The 20,269-nt window shown below is 43.1% G+C and overlaps 1 protein-coding gene across 1 annotated transcript; it reads left to right on the plus strand.

The window, feature by feature from the left end:
- Positions 1-14,383: 14,383 nt before the first annotated feature.
- On the plus strand, positions 14,384-16,336 carry LOC148011210 (uncharacterized). The gene is made up of 2 exons (XM_087670262.1): positions 14,384-14,659; positions 14,759-16,336. Exon 2 carries the CDS (start codon positions 15,216-15,218, stop codon positions 15,915-15,917), a length of 702 nt encoding a protein of 233 aa, XP_087526388.1. The 5' UTR covers positions 14,384-14,659; positions 14,759-15,215; the 3' UTR covers positions 15,918-16,336.
- The last annotated feature ends 3,933 nt before the right edge of the window (positions 16,337-20,269 follow it).

Below are 20,269 nucleotides of genomic sequence, written 5' to 3' on the forward strand. Positions count from 1 at the left end.
ATCATCACTCTATGTCTCTTCACTTGTTTGCGCCTGTTGCTCTTGTTGAGGAGGTGTTCTTAGTGGTGTCTCTCCAACTCCTTCTTCTCCTTCTCTCTACCCTTGCCCCAAGGCTTCTCTGATGATGGCCATAAGGACCCCACCAGATCTGATGGTTGAGGCCTTAGAAGATGAGGCTTTCCTTTTGGTCTTGGTAGCTGGGGGCTCTCCTCCTGCTGGCCCTCCTCTTGTTGTGCTAGGGCCTTAACCAAGGTCTCAATGGTCTTTCTTAGGAAACCATTGAGGTTCACCTCATCCAATGATCGTGATGCGATGCTCTCTAGTAGAGGGACATTAATGCAGCTCATGATGGTGTTGTCCATTTGACTAGAGAACAACGCGTGCACAATTTTTGCTTGGAGTTGAATCTCAGGGTTGGGGATGTCTACCAAGCTTATGCCATAGTTGGTATGGACCTTTACCTTGTCCACTCCTAGCATGGTGTACACATCTCTCTTTGGCTTTCGTTCCACCTCATTGGCCAATCCTAGGGCCCTTTCCACCAGGTCTGGGGCTAGCTCAATCTGTACTTGGCAAATCTCTTCCCCCTCTCGCACAGTGACGGTGCCATGGTTCGGGTTAAAAGTTCTTAGAAATTATGCACAACGAATATAATCGACTCCTTGGCTCACTTCTTCCATGTATTTCTAAAATTGGCATTGGTCTATGATCTTCCTCCAGGCGCGTTCTTCGATGGCTATGTCCTCTAGGTTGAAGACATGCTGAAACTTAAACTAGTTAAAGGCTCATGTTTCCACCGAAATGCCATATTTTGCTTGCTCTTCTTCTAAAAAATGCAATTTGCCAGCCTTTTCTTGGCCTGCCATGATGGGTGTCTATCATGAAGCCACATTTACCATTAGTGCTTTTTTTTCAAAATAATTACAAGCAGAAGGAAATGACTACATGCTAAACTGACATGTACAGGTAGACTTTTCCTTCAAGTAGTCTATTGATTTCAAATTTTATTGACATTTTTCTCAATCATAAGTTGTTTCATCCTTCTATTTCTATTATTAGGCATTGATTGAGGTTTCAAATGTGTGTTTTTCCTTTATTGTTTTCCTTATGTGTTTGGTTTGATTTCCCTCCCCCCTCTGAAATGAGAAGAATCCTTCCTAGGATTAAAGGGTTAGAGGATGAAGGGCTTTCAGTACAAAATCTTAGTGTTTTACTTCTACATGATCAAAGCATAGAAATTTGGATTATATTCTAAATTAGCATAGTTGTCCATGTCGAAAGGACAGATGCCTACATGCGTAATGTAAGTGAGGACATCAAGCAAGAAGTCACCAGAGTTTACTCTGCCAGCAATGTGGAGCTTCTCTTTGGTGAGGATGCGATCTAAATAGGGGTGTCCTGTGATGTGTTCTTCTAGAGGTCGATTATGAATGGTAGTTAACACCCTATAGAAAGTGGGAGCTACATAGGTTGGGTCGTATTCATGGGTCGTATTCTGATGCCTTGATTGCATGTCGCTGCTCAACGTTGGTCATTATTTGGCATCCCACTAGCTCCCATTGCAATCGGAGAGCATACCATTTCCACAAGAAAGAGGAGTCATTGTTAGCAAGTTGTTTCAACTTCTCGATTTCTTGGTCTGTGGCCATGATCGTGTTCTTGTTATATGATGTAATGAGATGCTGTTTGATTGCTTGTTCTCTGGATATCTTAGTGGCAATTAAATCCTTCGCTGCTTCGGAAGCCTTAACGAATACAAATTCTGACTCCTCCCAAGAGCAAGGGAGTGTACGCATTTCCATTGCTATATGCTCTTCCAATAGACCTAAGTCTAATCGATTGTAGCTTTTAGCCAATGCCATGAAAGTAGCGTTTAAGCGTCTAAGGCAAGAAACCAAGTCATCCCCTGTATTTTCAGCTAAGTTCACGGCCAAGGTTAGCATTGATTGCTGCTTATAAGAGGGTCTAAGGTCGGCAAGTGGTTGAGGTTTGATAGAACTAGAGAGTTCAATTGGTGGTTGCTGCTTGGTTTGCTCTTGAGGTTGTGGCTTGACTGCATGTTTGGTGGGTGTGGTTGGAGCTGTGGGTATCATGCCACTAGGTGCTTCTGAGGTCTAAGGGGCACTAGCAAAACTAGATTTGTGTAGTTTGTCGGTAGCAAGTTGTGATTTTGGGCAATAGATTAGGTTAGGCCATGTCGGTCTAGGCTTTGGAGGTTCTGTGGATGTAGTAGCCGGATTCTCTTGTGGATTGACTGCCTAACTTGTCTAGGTGTTTCGTGTGGTCAAGTTTGAGGGTGGCTTTTGAGGAGTGCCTTTGGTCGTCATGGCTTTAGGTACCCAGATACAGGTATTACCCTCATAGTAGCCTTGCACTTGCAATAAGGTCTTTGGGACCCATCGCAGCTTGACTGTTCGTTGATATCGATGGCTTCTTCTATGCCTCCTAGGTTTTGAGTGTGGGTCCTTAGCCTTGCAAGGGCGTGGGTGTCTACTCCTAGGTGATAGTCCTTGCGGTTTAGGTGCCCATTTGAACTGGGGTTCATGGGCTTCAGCTTTGGGTTTACTGGGTTCCTGGCATTGAGACTTGGTAGGTTGTAACAAGTCACGACCCCCCTCCCTAGACTTGACAATGGGTTTCTCTACCGGTGGCTTGGCAAACTTTGACGGAGTCGTGTAGCCCTTGCTAAAAGCGGTGACTATACACATGTTGCCTATGGTGAGGTGAATGCGCTGGGACTCGTAGTCGATATTACAATTAGATTACTTTAATAGGCTCACCAACCTACATATGGAACCACTCAAGGACTTTATACATGTACTCCTTTAGTTGATAAGTAGAGGAGTCCCTTAGAGCGATTGCACATGATGGGCATCCCAAGGATGTGAGAGGTATATCCCATGTCCTTAATCTCAAAGCTCTTCTTGAGCCAAGTCTTCAAGGCATCTAGTTCATTGTGAGTACTCCTAGCAATCAACATGTCATCAACATATAGTACCAAAATAATAAGGCTACTACATGGGCTTGTACAAGTAGTGACCATCATGCTTAGGTAACCTGGGTCTATCGTTTCCTCATCCTCATCTTCAATCTCCGTAATTGTGGCCACTCATATGTTGACATGGGGCTCCAGCATTGGAGGCTCATGTAATGGGTGCATGGGAGGGTAATACTTCTTGATGTGACTGCCATTGAAGATGCATATGTCCTCTTTTTCCAAGTGTTCAAGTTTCACATTACTAGTTCAGCTGATGGCATGGACCCTGAAAGGCCCTAGCCCTCTAAAATTCATCTTCTATTTATGACCCTTGACAGAATACAAGAGTGCTAAGTCTCCCTGTTCGAAATCTCACTGTTTGACATGCTTGTCAAACCAATTTTTGTGTCTTGCCTTCTCGCATATTAGAGCGTGGGTGGCTAGAAGTCAAGTTTCTAATAAGCATTCTGGCTCAACTAGGCGCTCTGTCCATGCCTCCTTTCCATCACATCTCTCTTGATGAGCAATTCTCAGGCTAGGAACAAAGAACTCTACAGGTAGAATTGCTTCAATTCCATAGGTCAACCTGAAGGGAGTCTGTCATCCCACAGCCATTTTATAAGCTGTGTAGTAGGCCCATAAAGCTGCCATGAGCTTGTTATCCCACTCGTTGTGTGAAGCAGAGACTACCTTGCTCAAGATGTTTACTAGAATTTTATTCGTAGACTCAGTCTGGCCATTAGCTTGAGGATAGTATTGTGAGGATTTCCAATGGATGATTAGAAAGGTAGATAGGAGATGAGCGATCACTTCATTGATGAAGTGTGTGCCTTGGTCAGTAACGAGTTCGATGGGGTAGCCGAATCGTGAGATCACCTGCTCCCAAAGGAACTTGGCAGCGGTCCTAGTGTCATTCTTTCTTGTAGCTCGTGCTTCCGCCCACTTCGTGAGATATCTGTGGTAACAATGATGTATTTCGCTTGTGAGTATTGTGCTGCGGGACTGATTGGCCCAATGAAGTCAATTCTCCATTTCTCGAATGGTTGCCTTGCAATGATCAGACTTAATTCCATTTTGTCCTTGCAAACTGGTACCTTGGTCCTTTTGCACTCATCACAGTGCTTTACGAATCATGTTGCATCTCGAAAAAGAGTAGGCTACCATAGCTAAGACTACAACACCTTGCAGGTTGTTGTGTCTCTGTTGAAATGCCCTTCTACTATTTTGTCATGTGCTTCTATAAGTGTGCCGTGCATTTCATACTCGCACACACATCTACACATCAATCCTCTTGCCCTAGTTGATAGAGTTGACTTGCTATTAGTTGATAGGGTTAGATTTTCACGATGAGTCGCCTAAGTCAGGCCTTTTCTATTGGTCGTTTAGGGAGTCTGTTCTCAAGCACTTGGACTATGTCATCTGCCCAATATGGCATCAAATCAGCTTTAAATAGATCTCTTTCACTAGACATGTTAAACAAATGGGCATCAGCTAGTTCGTTAGTAATGCCTTGTCCAGCGGCTTCTCTTATGGGAATGCGAGACATATGGTCAACTATGTAATGTTGTTTCCCCTTGCGTACGACCACAAAGAAGCCAAACTCCAAAAGCAGAAGTAGCCATCGAGCAATGTGTCATGTACCACAAGGTTTGTTAATGAGATATAGCAAGGCTTGATGGTCAACAAAGAAGGTAAATGGCGTAGCCAAAAGAACTTCTTTACATTAAATACCATGGCTAGCCCCTCTCTATCTGTTTTGTCGAATAATTCATTTCCATATCTGTGAGTTGTTTGCTAGTGAAACTCACTGGATAGTCTAAGCTGTGTTCACCAAATTGGCACACCACCGCTCCTACAACGAATTTAGAAGTGTCAATGTGAACATGAAAGGTGATTGTCCAATCTAGGGCCCATAGGATGGGTGCAGTGGTGAAAGCCTTTTTTAGTTGCTCATATGCGTGCTGGCATTCCTCTATCCATTCAAACACAATCAATAGCTTGTATAGAGGTTTAATGATCAATGCATAGTTCAACATAAACCACTGATAATACCCTGTATGGCCCAAGAAGCATTGAACTCCCCTACCTAGGATGCACCCGTGCTTCATGCAGAATTGGCACTTTACGGGGTTCAACGAGAGACGATATAATCAACACCGTTCAAAGACAGCTCGGAGCTTTTGTCTACGTGCTCCTTCCAACTAGAGTGAACACACAGATCGTCAATGAAAACCTCCAACTCCTTCCTAAGCAGGTCCTTGAATATAGCACACATGAGCATCTAGAAGGTAGTTGGTCCGTTAGTCAACCCGAAGGGCATGACTATGTAGGCAAAGATTCCCCACTCAGTGGGGCAAAGGCGGTTTTGTGCCTATCGTCAGGGTCCACTGGCATTTGGCTCCCAGCAAGTTCACTACCCTATCACCTTTTTGTAACTTAGTGAAACTCTTTGGTAGGTCTTGCAGTTTTCTTTGCTCTTATACATGTGTGTCCCTAGGTTGTTTCCTCCTTTCCTCCTTTAACCTTCGGCGCCTCAGGTGAACGGGTAGGTCCCCTTTGGTAGTAGCTTGGAAGGTGAATCCATCCTGTATATGTGCACGCAACACTTGGCTGGACTAGTCCTGCTTGCTCATAGTCGATTGCGCCTACATGCTCTAACCAAGTGCGATTGCAATCCATGCGCCTAACTCCTTTTTTGACTCTAAAGGCATTTTCCCTACGTGGTTTGGAGTATGCTCGTATTTTCTCTATCATCCGTCCTTCAGTGTCATCTTCTATCGTGTCGATCTCCCCTTCACTCTCGTCATTGAAGGAACATTTGTCCTCATACTCATCGTCAAAATCACCCTCATCCGACTGCCCATCGCCTTCTAAGTCCTGACACTCAAGCCTCTTCTCATTGGTGACTAAATCCTAATTGTACATCAAGTTTAAGTCGTGCACTTTGGTCCATCACCACTTAGGCTTGTTCAAGATATCTTTGAGTGGTTTAAGATTTGGTGATGAGTTATCAGCTAACTTGTCGATCACGTGCTCTAAGATCACATGGAGCTCTCATCTGTTGTTTGATACTTGGAATGAGACTGGGTTGGATCCTCTTTGCGGGCTCCTAACCATCATGCGGAATACCATTGAGGGATCTCTTGGGTCTTTCCAACTACTTTTCTCATATTCCTCATCGTCTAACAGGTCGATTGTAGCAAGGACATGCATCCAGTCTCGCTTGTCCTTAGGGCAAGGGATGTACTTAGTCAGTGGCCCGTAAGACGTCCTAGCCTGGTCGTCACCCTTTAGCATAGAGGAGATGATGTCTAGGTCAACTGTCGTGGTCTTCCAGGTGTCCACATCTCTACTCTTACAACTTCAGTTCGATTGCCTAGGAAGATTAACCCATTGCCCTAGCCTTCTATGACTCTTGCATTGCACATCTAGGGTTGGCCTAGTAGGATATCATAGTCCACTCCCTTCATGACTATAAAATCAACCAAGAATTGGACTCTTGCGATTTTTACTGGCCAATTCTTTAACACACCGAATGGCTTCACTTTCATTCCATTAGCCAGAGTGACGTTAAACTTGGTTGTCTCGACTGGTGGGTTACCCCAGGTCTGAAGCACTGCATGGCTCACCCGTGTCTACGATTCCTTTCCTTGTGGTGTTGCCTAGGACTAAGACTAAGCAAGACAGCATGAGTTTCAGTGCTCTCCCAGAAAGCATTGATGTGTAAGGATTTTGGTGTTGAGTGCAATGTCAGACTCGGTAGCTACATTTCTACGTCGTGTTCATTCAAGTCAGTAGCACCTCGCCCTATTGGTCCTTCAATCCACTATTTTAGCTCCTATCACAGCAGTTGATGCTGCCTAAGCACATCTCATAGGCTTATTGTCATAGGGGTGGTTACCAATGAGGTGAGGAGATTACTAGGTACTTGCCACGCTCCTCTGCACTTCTTGGCCAATGGCCTTAGCTGATTCATTGGCTCGTAGTGTTTAGGCTTTGTTTATGTGGCGTTGTTTGCAGTGCCACCGTATCTCTCGATTTTGGTCGTGGAGGTGACACCAGCATGCTTATGCTTGAGAGATCATCGATCTCGTCCTCCAATATGGACTCAACATCTCTTAGGTGTTCTTGGGCTTCTTTCACCCACTCCTTCACCTTTTTGATGGCTTTGAGCTGGCGCTTTGGGTTGGGGTACTCCCTGACCCTCTCACTTCCTTTCTCGGTCGTCCTTGGGGCTGTGATGTTTTTGCTTTTGCGTCCGTCACTTTCTTTCCCGTAGGTAGCATTGTGGCACTCTCTGTTTTTAGTGTGACCTTTGCGTCTAGTTTCTTCATCCTTCTCCTATGGCTCCTCTTTCCGATTAAGGTTGCATCTAAGTTACTAGGCCCCGGCAATGATATGCCAGCATGCGTTGTTTGTGTGAAGGTCATGACATGCAATGGGATTGGCATGGCCTCCCTGTCGAGTGTCTCGATACCAAACAACCCTAATGGGGATGATGACTCATTTGCCGAGTTAGAGGAGGGATTTTGTTTAGGGCAATCAACAAAGAGATGTGTGATTCTGCATTCAGCACATCTCTGATCAGTCTTGTATCGATTTGCTTGCTCCCATTCAGGGCAACGTGAAGAGATATGTCCTGGGTGACTGCAAGCCCAATGTGATTGGTTCTTGGGTTTGCCCTCCTAAGCCTCTACCTCTCCCTCTACCTAACGTTATCACTGGTACTGGTCAATAGTCCATAAGGACTGCATTGCCCTCTTTGTCATACAAGATGTAAGGGTGTACATAAGGCTTTTCGTCGTTCGGCTCTTCCACGTAGTGGATTGGAGCATCACTTGGTGGGTGGGTCACGTATGGTCCAGGTGGTCTAGGTATGCATGTAGGATTTATCTCCATCCTAGGAATGGCTAGCTTGGCGTCGTGCCATGAGAGCCAATGGGGCTCCCCTTTTGAATAATTTTGGCAGCCTATTCACTAGGTAAGGCTGATTGTATGGTTGCGAGTACAAAATCCTCCTCGGCACTCTACAATGCATGGCATCATGGCCGAATCTACCCCAATTCGCACATGGTTGGGACCTAGGGTCTTGACACTCAGCTGGCAAGTGGTTTTTGTTGCAATACACGCGTTGGATGTGAGAGCTTGCCAGTCGTCTCATTACTTCTTGTAACCTAGCTATCTCCATCTTCATCTCAGCTAGCTCTTGGCAGTGCTCTTGCCTTTATCTTGAGCACTTGGGGGTGCTCTTTTGCTTGTCATCAAAGCTCTCTTGGAGTTCTTAGAGGTAGGCTCCTCTTGATTCGAGTTGCTGGAATTTCTCTCCTTGAGTTGGTCGTCCATCTAATGGCCTCTTCAAAGACCTTTGTCAATGCATCTCATTGCAAACTCAAGTTATCGGCCAAGGCCTTGTAGAGCTCTTCGCTTCGTATCCCATTAATGAATACTGTGGACTTTGCTCTCTCGGTTGGTCGCTCGGATTGCATACATAAAATCTTTGAACCCTAAATTTTAGCATATTGTAGGAAGAGATAACCCGGTGGTAGATATATTATCTCGGGCATGCTATGATAATGAAGATGGGATGATGGATGAGGAGGAAGAAGATGAATTTCTTGTTGCTGAAAATGAATTTTTTGATTGGTGAAACTAAATTGGTAGTTGTTGTAACTACATGTACAACTCTCATTAATGCAAGGACAATATTAAATGTTGTAAGTATGATAGCTAGTTTATCAAGCACAAGTGCTATAATAGTGAATTCCATAATATAGAGAGTTGCTACAACACTAAGAAAAGCTTGGACAACAAAGAGAAAACACTTTAGATGCTATGTACTTTTTGTAGAAGTGTTTCTAGAGGACAAATATGTAGGAGAGTGGGTGAGAATTGGTCAATACCTCAACACATTACTAAAGAGAGAAGAGTGGTCGGATGAGGAGTTTAAGAAGAGCAAGAGGAAAGGCTATGGGTTTTTCTTAAAAGTGGGTATTTATGGAAACATGCTAAGAAGAAACAGGGTATGCCATTGCGAGTTCTGGCTTCACAAGTAAACGTTATGGAGGAATTTCATGAAAGCTTATGGGTTGGCTATAGAGGTGTTTGGGGTACTTTTGCAAAGATCAAAGAAAGTGAGTCTTTCTTTAAGAAAGACTCACTTTTCTTTAAGTTAATGACTCACTTTATAGAGGTGTCAATAAATTAATGACTCACTTTTCTTTAAGTGTTGATGATGATCTAGCATGGCCATGAGACCATTTAGAGACCAGTATTCCTAGTGCATCACTTAATGGGGTGATTAGAGCACCGTGACAAGGATATGTGGTACAGGCAGTACAAGTTATGAAGGGGGAAAGAAGTGTCTACCAAGTGTAAGAGTGTACACAAGAACCAAGGAGTTACACATAAATGAAGATGAATTGAGTTCTAAGAAGAGGAAGTGCATTAGTATTATGTATATATATTTATGTGTGCATCTGGGGATGCCTGGGAACGTTTACCTGTGTGTAATGAGCATTGCATTCATTTGGGGTCATCCTCTCCCTTACAAGTCAAGGTTTTAAGGTATTTTATTAAGAAAGACAAGAGAGGTAATTCTCAAACTAAGAAAGACGAGATGTGATCCTCTGGAAGTGAGGAGAGAAGTGAATTTCTCTTTCTAAGGTCTAAAATGACACAAGCTTTTGTGTGGAATTCAATCTTAAGGTTGAGGCCCAAGGCAATCTAATGAACTCTCCTTATCTATGGCTCAAGGTTGTTGCATGACCGCAAGTTAAGAGTACAATTTAAAAAGCTATTTTTCTTAAAATAGACACGCTGAGTCCATTTCTAAAATATATTGCGATAGATCTACAACTTTTGTGTTGGACGTTTTTTCATCCGAGCAAGGCACAAAGAGATATCTCGAAATTGGTGCTACAGAATAGGTCCTGGAACAGCCACATCTTGCATGAAGATCAACCTCTCCAATCTTGGCACTCAAGTCTCTCTCCAAGAAGAGAAGCTCTTGAAAGCCTATAAAAGAGGAGGCTCTCCTTGGGTGTGGGGGGGTAAAGGAAGCATCACTTTGCATGCATCCAAGAGGAGAAGAGAAGGTGCAAGTGTTGCAGAAGCTTTGCTGAAAGCAAGTTCCAAGAGGAGAAGAGAAGGTGCAAGTGCTGCAGAAGCTCTGTTGAAATCAAGCTCCAAGAGGGGATCCCTACACATATTATGTAGAAGAGAAGGAGAGACTCAAGAAGGATCAAAAGGTGCCAACTTCCAAGTTGTGCAAGTGTTAGCCGGTTGTATTTTATGCAAGGAACCGTGATCTTGTTCCCAAGATCTACAAGTAAGAACTGGTTTATGTGTAACGGAGGAACTTGCTCCTTGTCAATAATATAGCTCCACAAGGGCCCTCGGACTGGCCCATCTTCCAGTCCCTGGTGTGTTGTCAATCTCTCTCTCTCTCTCTCTCTACATCTTTTTTTTCTCTCATCTCTTCTCTCTCTGCGCCAGTATAATATTCACCATATATCTTTTAAGTATATAAGAGAGTTGAGCATGTATCTCAGATCTTATAACAGGTGAACTGGATGTGGATGAAGCCCAATTGGGGATAAAGATTGCTTTAACTTTAGCTTATAACCCTGAAGAAAATGAAAAAAGTGAAAGAGGACACCCACCTATTGTGAAGGCACTAGCAAAAGCATATGGAGAGAAGCTAAAAGAGTGGCCATGGTTTCTCCCTTATGCTTTGGGGGTGATAGAACAACTCATAGTGCTGTTACATGATATATGCCTACTAAATTGATATATAGTCAAAAACCTATCATGCCGGCAAAAGAGATAACAATCACATGGAGTGTGCTACCTTGGGAAGAGGCACTGAATCAAGAGGATTTGTTGGCCTTATGCATTAGAAAATTGGAAAGGAAGTCAAAAGACATAGAGGCAATGGTTGCAAAGTTAAGGGGTAGCAAGGTTATAGAACAAGAAACCATTTGACAAAGACATACATTGCAGCCAAGAACCATACAAGATGGGGATTGGGTATTTGTTTATGACAAAAATTTGAAAAACCAGCATAGTGCCATACATAAAGTCTCCAAATGATGGTTTGGACTTTATGTGGTAAGACAGGTGTTTGATAATGCTACTTATGCATTAAATGAGCTGGATGGTATAGCCATTAGAATTCCAGTAGCAGGGAAAAGAATCAAATTATTCAAGAGGTGAGAATCTACTGCTTATGAGTTGTTAGAACTGGATGAAAATAGTGGCCATGATACAAGGGCTAGCCAGGAAGATATTGAAGATGAAGAAGCAAAGGATATGGTTGCAGAGGATGAGGAGGACTTTGAATCTAGTGACAACTAGGACTTTGGCACATATCGGAGGATGTGCATGTTCAAAGAGGATGAATGTCATGCCGCTATGCGAATACATTGTGAAAAAACCTAGAGTGCACCATCATCCAACTTTCTAATTAATCTAGAGCGTCAATGTCATATTAGTCATTAGTGTTAGTGTCCATAGTATGGATGGTTCAAAAATATGAGATTTTTGGGCAAATTTAGTATATTTTTTGATACTTTGGATACTATTCCTTGTAAATATCCCAAAAAGGTGTAGTAAACTTCTAGAATAGAGTGACATGTAGAAAGCAAGTGGCTTTTTAGCCAATTTTGGGAAATCTCACTAAAAAAAGAAGGGCTCCCAAATTCATGTAGCATGGGATCGTAGTTCCCTTCTCTCTGTGATCCTCGATGGATACGACCTTTCGATTAACCCCCCTCCCCACCCCCCCGACAACGTGTGCTTTGTTAAGAATATGATACATTAAGGCCTTTGCTTATGAAGTTGAAGTGTCACAACCACAAAGTAAGACCATGTGATATCGATCAAGGTTAAATGAAGGCACACCTTTTCATAATTCACCTAATCCAACTAGTTCTAATTGTTTGAGAGTGACATGCTTAAGGATGGCTAGGCCAAACCAAACTTCAATTACAAAGTTCAACATATTCTAGTTGATATCGATATTTGCTTCAAAAGTATATAGATAAGCACATGAACTTCCAAGTTCATTATCTAAAAATAGATGTTTACTCTTTTTGATTTTTGGTCTTTCCATAGTGGTAGTTGTGAGACACATCTTAGCATGTTTAAGATTTTGGGTCCTCTTGTTGTGAGTGTTTCCTTTTTTTAAAGAAAAATTATCACATGTAGGGGGTTTATCCATTTGGTGTTTGATATAGACTTTGTGGAGTAGGATTGTAGATGGATTTTCTATTTCAAAGGAAAATGGTAAAAGATGGAAACTTGAGGCATATTTAGGACATGGAAGAAACGTCTTGAGCATGCTTGGTTTGCCACCCTATCTTTGCAACGTAATGTGCTCTTGTGGGGAGTTGTTTGCGAAAAGTTACCTAACAAAGATGTTATGGGCAAGATCAGAGAAGTCCATCCAATGTGTGATTTTTGTAAGCAAAAGGATGAAGATTTTTGGCATATACTTTGGGGCTAAAGGGAAGCAATGCCATTTTGGTGGAAGGTTGTGAAGTTTATGAAGGATGCAGGTTTGCAATGGTCAATTGAGATCAAGTTCTACGTGGGGACAAGGGATCCCTTAATGAGAAATCTAGGAAAATGTGGAGTATCGTCATCACTCTTAGCATGAGGAGGATCTCAAGACTAAAACTTGATTCTCTTTTTGGAAGGAGAAACAATTAACTTGGCTTTTGGTGCCATGTTAGAAGCTGCAACAATCATGTCTTGTTTAGCTAAAGTGGATGGTATCTACAAGGTTGTACCTAAGACTGGGTTCAAACGCAGGTGGCAACACTGCAAACCATGACCAACCTTCTGCATCCTTTGTGTGAACAATGAAGCCAGAGGCACAATGTGCTACAAGAAGGTAATGAGAGGTTTTGCCTTAGTGCCAAGGCTCTTCCAAGGGGGAGGGGTTGGTAGAAAGAGGGTAGGTCTAGTGGAAAGAGAAGGGAAGTTTCAACCATTTGGGAGACGCCACATCAAAAGCACGCCCCTTTGATATATCTCTACCGCCGCTCGTTTGAACCTAGCCTAAGCTTCTGAGCAAGGGGATTTATCCCCCTTTAACACAATTTGAATCTTTACTCCTTTTTAATACAACTTACTCACATTAAACTTTGTCTTCTTGTTCACCACCTTCTTCATTCAATGCTTTTAACTTATTTTCTTTTATCTACCTATAGTTAATTCAATGCCACCTTCTTCATTTATTGCTTTTCAACTTATTTTCTTAACTTATTTTCTTTCATCTACCTATAGTTAATTCAATGCCACATGTGGAGAATATCTCGTGCCTATTAATTGGTTGGAGAGAGGCTACCCTTAACATTCATATCCTTAAATTAACTTTTTATGTTATAGCAAGATATATAGTATGTGAATGCAAATTACTAACTCAATGGTGGACCTTAGCACTTCTATACATTGGTATATGATAAGAGACATGGATAAGACATGAGGTTTTGCTTATGCTCCAACCAAAACTACCCAACCTCCTAGCCTGCTTAGCTCTATTTAATATCTAATAATTCTTTCTTTATGTACTCTCTTAGTTCAACTCAAGGCAATCCTAAAGTTTCACCAACTCTAGTGGCTACCTAAGAAAAATAGTACAACTTTTTCTCTCTTTGCAAAAAGGTTTGGTTTACATTAGGCATAAAAAAGAATAATTCCTAGAAAAGAGAGTACAACTTTTCAATTAGGGATGTCCTTTTGGCATTTGTAGGACAAACCCCTATTTGCTATAGCCATCCACATCTCCTATGTGCACTTTCTATCATGTGAAAGGCTGAGAGCAATGCTATGCATACTATAGTATTAGAAGCACCAATAGGTCTAGCACTTGACCTGTTTTGAAGTAATGCCACCAGCAATGTCAACATGTATCCTCGTCAAGCCTCTAGTTTTATCATTTGCTGACACCATGGAGAGTGTGAGGATTTGCCATTTTGGCTAGTGAGTCTTTTCAAGGGAATCACTTTTGCCCTTTTCTTCCTCTGTATCAACAAATGGGAAAAAGAGAGAGAGAGGAAAAAGACACCTTTCTCTTAACTTGTGTGGTGGAATACTTCAATCCATCCTGGTAATGGAGTTGTAAGTTATTTCTATTCAAATGTGTGCTTCTTTTAAAAGGTGATAAGCATACTTTGTAGACCCAAGGGAAGATGCTAAAACACACACACAAATAACTATACAAAGGGTCAGACCTCAAACAATAAAAAATATTTTAAATCCTAAGAATAAAAAATATTTTAAATCCTTTTTGGTCACATTCTTGTAGCTCTGCCTCTTTTCTCTACAACTTTGGCTTTATGCTGGTTGGGTTCTGTGTCCTTGACCTCTCTCTCTCTCTCTCTCTCTCTCTGTGATCTCACAGACACACCCAGTTCCCAGTGCCCACTCAGAAAATGTATACAAAATTTTCAAAATAAATGATAATAAATAAGTAAATAAATTTTAATTACTCACACGTAGTACCACAGGTTTCTGGCTTTTCCCTCCTTCTGCCTCGTCTAGGTATTATTGAATTAGAGAGAGGTTATGGGTGGCTTCTCAAGGCCTCTCTGTGTTTTGGGCTCCTCTGTTTCTCTTTGCTCTCGTGTATGTAGCCACCCTGTATCGATGATGGGTTTTGGGGGTTTCTGTGCTCTAGTAAGTTCTTGAACCATCTTAGTATTATTGGGAGTGTATGGGGATTTTGTTTTTCTTCTTCCATTTAATTGATGAGATGCTGTGCCCTCTCTTCATCAGATCATCGAGGGTTATATGCCACGCACATGCAGGTGCAGAGGGCATGAGCAGGAGGTCTTCTTTTCATCAATGGTTGGCTGCTTAGACAGAGCAAGGCCTCATTGGAATGTGATGCCATGTTGGGCCTTGCAGCAGCTTCCTGCAAGCTGCTTGCCTAATGGCTCTATGCCTTCGCATCATCACATATGGTTTTAGCAGCGTCTGGGAACTGGCCTCACCGACCCCGGCGTCGTCTGTCTCCATCAGAGAGCTGCATTTTGTGTCATCAGCAGACGGGTGCAGCTACATCGAGAGCATCGCTGTTCGCCCGGTGTGCTCCTTGCATCATTGAACTCACAATCAGAGAGCTGCGTTTTTTGTCATCGGCAGACGAGCACAGCTACATTGAGAGCATTGCCGTTGACCTGGTGTGCTCCTTGCTTTGTTGATTTCGCATCCACCTTGCTCTTGCTGAACAATGAACAGAGACATTGGTGCAGAAACTGATTCACTTCAGCAGTCGTCATCGTCTTCCTCGAACTACTTGGTGTATCTCTTCCTTTTCAGTGCAGTCTTCATTGGGCTATTGCCATATCTGTTCTCCTCTGGCGGGATGTTAGTCAGATCAGGAAACAAGAAGGCAGAGGTTGTTGGTAAAGTAAGGACTGAGACCTACAAGAAGGCCCAAACCTATCCCTATCCTTCTACATCCCCTGCAAATGATGCAGTCATTAGAAGAATCTACTCCTCTGAAAGCAAATGTGATGCTCTGGAAGTGCTGGTCATGGACTTACAGAAAGTGGTTCAAATTGAGAGAGAGAAAACCTTGCAACTTGAGAATGAAATCAGAGTATTGCAGATATCAGAAAACTTTTTGAAAGAGAGGATTCAATATCTGGAAGACAGGGCTTGGGAATCACGAAAGGATGGACCCTCTCATACTTCTCCTGTATTCGAGTTCTTGACTCAGAATGATGGTAGAAGAGAAGTAAATGTGGACACAATTGTCCATGAACTGCTTAAGATGGTGCAGAATGAGAAGGATAGAACAACTGCATTGGAGATGGAGGTCAGGATCTTGCAGAAATCTGAGTCTATCCTCATGGACAGGATTCAGAAACTTGAGGACCAGTTTGATGCTATTTGCAAGCAATCAAATGTATGTGAGGCCAAGAGTTAAGAATGCCTTTTGAGCTTGATATATATACAAGCCATTTTTGCGAAGATTTTGGGCATCTGTTGATGCCGCTGTAAAATTTTGTGCTTCCGAAGAGCAAATCGAGTTGTCTCTACTTAAAAAGTAGTCTGAGACTTCTCATCATGAACAGTGTCTAGTGCTGTAATTGTCTTATCTGATGTATTGCGCATTATCTTGTGCTGTGTGCCAGACCATCTTGAAGTCCATCTCATTGGTTTTTTACCAGTTATGTCTCTCACATTGTCAGGGAAGCATCTCATTGTCAGGCAAGCAACAATGCATCATGATCTGCAACCCTGTCAAACTTCAGTCCCACCTGCATCTTAAGTTTGGAGTTTAAACATTATTTATCCATCAAGTGGGCAGTGAATAAATCACAATTATAACAGGTGGCAATCTTCCTTTAAGTGTCTGCATGTTTGTTATGCAAGTCACAAATGTATCAACATAGCTTGTAACACTCTATATGATTTGCCTGTTTCTTACTAAGCGCACAATATATCTTCATTATTGATGGTTGTTGATAGGGTTTGGGGTTTTCTGTCTCATGCTTTGAATGATATTTTAATATGTGCCCTGTTTCTGCTTCTAGGCTGTACTCCCCTGAGCCTGTGACTCATGCAATCAAGCTAAGCCAGCTTCTGCAGAGCAGCATTAGTCATGCACATGTAAGGTCTGTATGGTGTACTCTATCACTTGATCCACTGGGAAGCACTGAGTCTAAAAATGCCAACCAAGCTTTGTAACAGTTCTTGTGATATATTATAATGGTGCATATTATCAATTTATGCACTGGTAGTGAATGAGTGGTAAAATGGCAAATTCTGTTAATTCATTAGCTTGCATTGCAGTCGTGTTCATGAAAAACCTATGTTTATTGTTAAGTGAAATGTTGAAATTGCTGAAAAACCTTGAAACTTGTAATATTTCACCGCATGCCGCATGGGAGAACTTTCCCCCCTCCCCCCCCGTGATAAACCTGTACTCGTTACGCACTCAACACAGCACAGAAAGGTAACACGATATGAGCTCAAGGTATACTCTTGTATTATTCAATCCAAAAAACGGGATAACATAGACACATCCCAGCACTACACCCTTGTGGCGCCGCACATAAGAGGGTTCACCACTGGGCATAGGGAATCACACAGAGTGGAAACAAGGCGGGGCTTTGAGTCACTACTACTCCCTATATAGGTGCAATCGGTAGCAGCGGCATGGTATAGCTACAAAGCCCTTACACTCACCCTCGCTTACTGGATTGTTGACCTTAGCAATCTAAGGGTAGCGTTTGTTATTTGGCTCATCCGGGGTCTTAACGTAGCTTTTCCTATCAAGCTGGTCAGTGTCTGCCGGTCTAAGGGATCGCGGGGTTTTAACATAGTTTATGCTATTAGACTGGCCAGTGTCTGCCGCACTAGGACGTTGGGGCTTTTTATTTGCTGGAGTTGTTTTTGGATGATTGCTACCATGCGGGTCTACCCTTGACTCGATTACATTTGAGGAGTGGGGGCACGTGTGGGTCTATGCTTGAGAACTGCATTATTTGTTGAAGTACTGGCAAGGCTCAAGGGTCGTTGGAAGGAGCTGGGGGGTTCTTCTCGAGCCAAAGGGCGAAGGCATCCTTTTCGCATTCGCGGGCCTCCGCTTTTGAGATCCAAGTGGCCTCCTTGAGTGGATGCTCGCGCCACTTGGTGAGGTATTCGGGGAAACCTCTTTGTTCCCGGCGTCGGAGGAAGGCTTTTACTTTGAAGGGACCGTTGGAATGGAGCATTGGTATGTGTCGTCTCCATTGTTTGTCGGGATAGAACCTGTGCAGAAGATGAGCATGAAATGCGTTATGAACACAAACATTGTTTGACAGGTCCAGCTTGTAGGTGACTTCGTTCAGCACTTGAGTGCTTCGGTAGGGTCCATAGTAACGGTGATTGAATTTGGGGGTCATGTTTTTGGGAAGTGACATATTCTTAGAGCTCACTAGGACCATGTCTCCTTTGGCGAATAGTACAGCCTTTCTCTTTTTGTTTGCTTGCTCTGTCATGGTGATCTTGCTCTGCTCTAGACTTTGTTTAGCTGCTGCATTGCGGTCTCTCCATTTCTTCAAGAATTCTTCTGCATCTTGATCTTCCGCTTTGGTCGCTCCGGATGCTAAGGCCAATGGTGTTATGACTTCTTTTCCTGTTGCTAACTCGAAGGGGGTGTACCCGGTTGTCGAGTGTATGGAGCTATTATAGTGGAATTCCAAAACATCAAGGTACAATGCCCAATCTTTCTGGTCCACTCAGGCATAGCTTCGGAGATAATCTTCGATGCCTTGGTTGACTCGTTCTGTTTGTCCATCTGTCTCTGGGTGGAAGGATGATGAGAATCTCAATTGTGTTTCCAGAGTCTTGAAAAGTTCCTTTCACATGTCGCTCATGAATCTTCCATCTCTATCTGATACAATAGCTAGCGGTAAGCCATGAAGTTTGAATACATGTGTGAAGAAAAGGCGTGCTACCTCCTTGGCGTTCAGTGGTGGTTTGGCTGGGATGAAGTGAGCTTGTTTGGAAAAATAGTCCACCACTACAAAGATGATTGTGTATCCATGGGACTCAAGTAGTTCCACAATGAAGTCCATGCTGATGACGTCCCAAGGGTGGCTGGGTACTGGTAATGGCTGTAGTAGACCTGCTGGTCTTGATCGTGGTGCTTTGACCATTTGGCAAGTGGGGCAAGTTTTGATGTAGTCTATTACTTCTTCCTTCATGTTTGGCCAGAAGAACTGCTTCTTGAGGGCCTCCAAGGTTTTGCTTTGCCCTTTGTGGCCTCCAATCTTGCCATCATGTATCTCATGCAGTATGAGTTTCTTCAATTCCACATTGTTGGGGATATACAATCTCTTGCCTAGAAAGAGGATACCTTCCTCTAAGGTATACATTCCATGTGGGGTCTTCTCTGCTTCCACATCTTTGATTATTTTGTGCATTTCTTGGTCTTGCTCTAGGGCCTCTTTGACGAGTTATATGAAGTTGATGCTGACCACACTAACAGCTTTTAGGTCAGCTTTCCGGCTCAATGCATCTGCTATCTTGTTACTGGAGCCGGGTTTGTGTTTAATCTCCAGGTCGAATTCGGCTAGGAAGTCTAGCCAGCAGGCTTGCTTTGTCGATAACTTGGGCTGAGATTGGAAGTATTTGAGGGAGATGTCGGTGAAGACGACTGTATGCTTGTCTTGAACATAATGCTTCCATTTTCTAAGGCAGTGTATGAGTGCCAACATTTCCTTCTCATGCGTGCTCCACCTTGTCTCAGCACCGATGAACTTCTTTGACTCATAAGCAATGGGGTGACCCTCCTATACCAGGACACCTCCTATGCCGTAATCGGATGCATCTGTGGAAATTTCAAAGGGTTTGGTAAAGTTTGGCACCTTTAGGATCGGCGTTTGGCTCATGCACTTCTTCATCTGCTCAAAGGCTTCCTGTTGTGCATTCCCCTATGTAAAAGGGTGATCTTTCTTGGTGAGGTGGGAGAGGGGGGCAGTGATGAGGTTGTAATCTTTTATAAATATTCGGCAAAACACTGTGAAGTCGAGGAACTCCGCACTTCTCTTACATTCTTAAGTACGGGCCATCTTTGGACGGCTTCCACCTTCTTAGGATCCACTTTGATTCCATCTGCTCCTACAATAAAGCCTAAGAACTCCAACTCTTTCATTGCAAACTCACATTTTTTCGACTTGGCATATAACTGGTACTACCGCAGTTTCTCAAAAACTCGGCGTAGGTGTTGCTTATGTTCTTCTAATGTTTTGCTATAGACTAGGAGGTCATCTATGTAGATAATGACAAAGATATCTATCTCCGGTCTAAAGACTCCATCCATGAGGCCACAAAATGTGCCTGGCCCATTGCTTAGGCCGAATCCTAGTACTAGCCACTCAAAACTACCATATCGGGTGCGGAATGCTGTTTTGGGGATATCTTCTTTTGCTATGCAGATTTGATGGTATCCGGATCTAAGGTCAATTCAGCTAAAGTACTTGGCCCCGTATAACCTATCTAAGAGATCCTCCACTAGGGGCATGGGGTATTTGTTTTTTACGGTGATTTTGTTAAGGGCCCTATAATCTACACAGAGTCTGAGTCCCCCATCCTTCTTCTTTACAAATAGCACTGGGGCACCAAAGGGGGATTTGCTAGGGCGGATGAATCCTTGTTCTTCTAGTTCATGCAGTTGCTTCTTCAGTTCCATTAGTTCAGTGTGATTCATGCGATAGAGAGCTCGAGCTGGTGGGGCAGACCCTGGGATTAGCTCAATTTTGTGATCTACATCTCGCTTGGGTGGTAGAC

Source organism: Lygodium microphyllum, chromosome 28 (genome assembly GCF_053477565.2).
Source record: "Lygodium microphyllum isolate KBCC chromosome 28, Lygodium_microphyllum_v1.1.10, whole genome shotgun sequence".
In the NCBI taxonomy this organism is placed as follows: domain Eukaryota; kingdom Viridiplantae; phylum Streptophyta; class Polypodiopsida; order Schizaeales; family Lygodiaceae; genus Lygodium; species Lygodium microphyllum.

Coding starts and splice junctions, on each gene's coding strand:
- LOC148011210 (XM_087670262.1), top strand. CDS start 15,216: ATGAACAGAGACATTGGTGCAGAAACTGATTCACTTCAGCAGTCGTCA.